General features: G+C 51.5%; 1 protein-coding gene across 1 annotated transcript in view; it reads right to left on the bottom strand.

Moving 5' to 3' along the window:
* The window catches only part of Chga (chromogranin A), a 10,816-nt gene extending 8,856 nt beyond the window's left edge, over positions 1-1,960 (bottom strand). The window contains exons 1-2 of the mRNA XM_021179357.1: positions 1,753-1,960; positions 972-1,018 (exon numbers count right to left, since the gene is read on the bottom strand). Coding sequence (XP_021035016.1) covers positions 972-1,018; positions 1,753-1,798 — 93 coding nt within the window. The 5' untranslated portion in view covers positions 1,799-1,960. The remainder of the gene's footprint in view (positions 1-971; positions 1,019-1,752) is intronic.
* Between the last annotated feature and the right edge of the window lie 2,143 nt (positions 1,961-4,103).

Raw genomic sequence — 4,103 nt, 5'->3', positions numbered from 1 at the left:
AAGAAAAGAAAAGAAAAGAAAAGAAAAGAAAAGAAAAGAAAAGAAAAGAAAAGAAAAGAAAAGAAAAGAAAAGAGGGCTGGAGAGATGGCTCAGCGGGTAAGAGCACTGACTGCTCTTCCGAAGGTCCTGAGTTCAAATCCCAGCAACCACATGGTGGCTCACAACCATCCGTAATGAGGTCTGATGCCCTATTCAGCTGTATCTGAAGACAGCTACAGTGTACTTACATATAACAATAAATAAATCTTTAAAAAAAGAGAGGAAGGGAGGAAGGAAGGAAGGAAGGAAGGAAGGAAGGAAGGAAGAAGAAGAGAAATAGAGATAGAGAGAGAGAGAGACGAATTTTCCAAGGTTACACAGCTAGAATGAGTAGTGAAAACTTAAACACTGGCCTGTGTTCAGTTAACAACAAATAAACAAGAAAATACAATTCAACAAGTAAACGGTGAGTTCCCTTTAACGGCACAGTTTTTAAACTGTGGCTTCTTGCAGAAGAAGCCAGTCCTCAGAACATAGAGAACAGAACTCTCTGATTCTCTGGTGGAAGAACACCCCTGTTTCTGATGTGAATGCGGTCCTAGCATCTGATGTGACTTCTTTCTTACTGCCAGAGGAAGCTCAGGGCAGAGGGAGGGTAGGAGAAGAGGAGTGACAAAGAGAGGCCACAGCCAGGCAGGTCTGTGCACCTAGGGCAGGAGAAGTTATGGTCATGGCTCAGACCAGTGTCCCTGGTCCCAGGACTCAGCGGGTGAGACATGGGCCCCTTGGGAAGTCACTGGAGCTGGGCAGCAACAAAAGCAAGAGATCTTTGATGTCTTCTTGTGCAAGCTGTCCCCTGTGCAGGCTCAGCCGCTGCAGTGCTGCCTTTTGGCTCCATGCCAGACTCTTTCCTGCAGCTGCCCAAGGATTGGCCCTGAGGAGTCCACAGGGAACCCTCCCTCTCCCAGGGTACCCCAACATTCCTTCTTACCTTGGTGTCCCCTTTTGTCATGGGGCTGTTCACAGGAAGGGCAAAAACTGGAGAGAGAGAGAGAGAGAGAGAGAGAGAGAGAGAGAGAGAGAGAGAGAGCTTGAGATTGCTAATTAGGGCTTTCTCTCTGCACCAAGGGAACCCCAGTCCTTCCCTGCGGGAGGCTCAAGGGACCCACCAACCAACACACCCTCAAAACCCAAATAAGTTAGCAGCACTGATTCTGCTATTCCCCCCTCCCTGCTGCACCCACGAGGCGGGGGGGGGGCGGGGGGGGCTGGGCTCAGAGGCTGCACTGAAGAGCCTCAACCCTTCCCCATGGGAGTACAGAGCTGAAATCAAGTTCAATGAAAACAAGCCCAGGCCCAGCCATGTAGTGGAACAGAGATAGGAACAGAAGCAGGCAAGGGGAGAAACCCCAGACGTGGCGGGAAAGAGCAGGGGTGAGGGAAGAGATCAAGGACAGACTGGAGGGTGGAAGGACAGGAGAGGGGTTGAGGAGCCCGCGCCAGTCCCCTATCTCCCCCCAGTGACCTTGGTCGGCATGGAGCCAGAGCACCAGTGGGTGGTGTGCGGGCATGGGTGGGGATGGTCTGCCCAGAGGGGTTGGGTCAGGCTTGTAGTTTCTCCGGGTGTGGTGGGCGACCATAACCAACATTATGACTCTTGCGCCTGGACTCAAGCAGGAGACCTGGTGCTGTCCGAGGTGCTGAATCCTCCGGCTCCTCTAGGGACCTGGGGCAAGAGAGGGGATCGCGCTGCCCAGCCCGGAGCCGCTCACCTTGCCCGGCGCACAGCAGAAGCGCCAGAACCGCGGCGGAGCGCATAGCGAGCCGGACGGTGCGGAAAGAGTGGACGAGCTGCTGCAGGAGGATGGCGGGAGTCTGTAGTCTGGCTACCAAAGCTCTGCACCAGCGGGAACACTGCGGTAGCAGTGGTGATGGTGGCGGTGACGGCGGCAGCAGCAGCAATGCTATGCCCGCTTTTATATACACGCACACGCACGCACACGCGCGCACACACCCAGGAAATTACGTCATAGGACCGCCCCCCCCCGCGCGCCCTTTCCCCACCTTCGGGGTCCCGCCCCCCACCTCCAGCTTTTCCATCAGCTGCCTCTATCCTGCTTGTATCTGGTGGCTGTAAAGGGTACCCGGCTTCAGAAGGTGGCACAGCTGAAACTCCACCTGTCAATTTGCTGTGCGTCCGTGGGCAAGTCACTCCTGTCTCTGAGCCTCGGATTCCTCCCCTATTTACCTCTCCAGACTGCTGAGTTTTCCTATACTTAGCGTACTTTTCTCTTGATTTCACTTGGCTGGAGGCACGCCCATCTTTCAGAACTCCCTGGAACATCCAGCGGGTCCTACAGAGGCATCTCCTGAAACTCAGTTGTGTGCCTCGCATTCTGTGTGTATTTAATTGTTATTTGATAGGGGATAGTGGACACTGCTTTCTCAGTGCCGAGAGCCCTGCGCTGACAACCAGTTGCTTCATACATGTTCAGTGTGTGGACTGAAGGTCCAACCCACACATGGGTGGGTCCTGGGCTCATAGCTCTCAAGGAGCAAGTAAGGCAGGTACAGGGGGAGGTAGTTCTCACCATTAAACTACAACAGAAGTGGTCAGTCCTAGTCCAGCATCCCAGGGACACCTTTGCCTTCAACAGCCCAGCCTTGTCTCTTAAATGTACTTAAAACCTGGATATCTTGGGTGCAACCCTGCTTCCTGGTTGGTTTCCTTCTGCCCCGTCCACCGCAGTTCTGCTCTCACCCTGCGGACCACATGGGAAGCCCCGTGCAGCCTGGGCCCAGGGCCACAGTGAACCTGGTATCTGGATGACAGTTTGGCACTGACTGGCATCCTTCAGAGCCCCTCCTTTCTGTCCGCACCTGCTTCCGCTCTTTCCTGCTTCCTGCCCACACCTCTGCCTACTCATGCCCCTAAATGAGAAACGGCTTCGCGTGTATTCATTCAACAACCATGTGTTAAGCATCGACGTGGGCTTAGAACAAGTCAGAACACCACTCAGCTGTGCTAGGTGCCAAAGACGCGGCTGTAAACAAAACAGCAAACCTAACCCTTATAGAATTCCCTTTCCAGAGAAAGAAGCAAGATGTACACTGTGCTGGGTAGTGGCCATGCTACAGCATAAAGCAGAGAAGAGGGCGGAGTTCTAGTGAGGGACAGGAATACATTGAAGAGGCTGGTTCTGAGGAGGCCTTACCAGGAAGTGGCATTTAAAGTGAGCCAAAACCTGTGTAGAGGGGGAGCTCTCTCTCCAGGAGAGGGAGCAGCCAGCCAAATGCCCCCTAAGGGAGAAGGTGTCTGGTCCATCTAAGGAACAGCAAGCAGGTGGGTCATACAAGGCTTCCAGAGATGAATAGCACACATCTCATCTCAATCAGTAGCTCCACCCAGGGACAAGGGTCGACAACTTTTTTTTTAAAGGCATTTATTCTGCATCAAGGCATCTCCTATCATTTAATATTAGTTCCTAGAAAAGGACTCCAGCTCAGCCCTGGGAGAAAGGTTGTTCCAGGTCCTAGGATGGGAGGTCACTGGGATCGTGTGCAAACTCCTAGCATCATCTCGTAAATAATGCCTCAGCAAGGCATGGTGGCACACACATCTAATCCCTGAACCCGGGAGTCAGAATCAAGCAGATCTCTGTGAGTTCAATGCCAGCCTGGTCCATGTGACAAGTTCCAGGACAAGCCAGAGCTACATAGTGAGACCCTGTTTCTAAATAAATAAATAAATAAATCCTCCCTGCACCCTGGGCAACATTATCCCAGACACCCTTATGTGGGTCACAGTTTAGGTGTGCTGGCTGTTTTATTTTTATATTTATTTTTATATTATGTAAAAATTTAAATATGTACTTATTTTAGCATAGTGTGTAACAGAGATTTACGGGGAGCCAAAGGCCACCACTAGTTTCAGAGTTCACAACGGCTTCCTCCCCTTGGTGGGATGCTTTGAAGAGGACTTCCAGTAACATCACTATCACCCGTAAGAATTAAACCCCGATTCTCACTTTGCCATCTGCTCCAAGAGTACATACTTTATCAATAGCATATATTTAAGTGATGGCACCTTTTCAATAGTGTGATTTATCAATGGCAGACACTA

The sequence above is a fragment of the Mus caroli genome, chromosome 12 (assembly GCF_900094665.2).
Source record: "Mus caroli chromosome 12, CAROLI_EIJ_v1.1, whole genome shotgun sequence".
NCBI lineage: Eukaryota > Metazoa > Chordata > Mammalia > Rodentia > Muridae > Mus > Mus caroli.
This window is presented reverse-complemented; position numbering and strand designations above follow the sequence as displayed.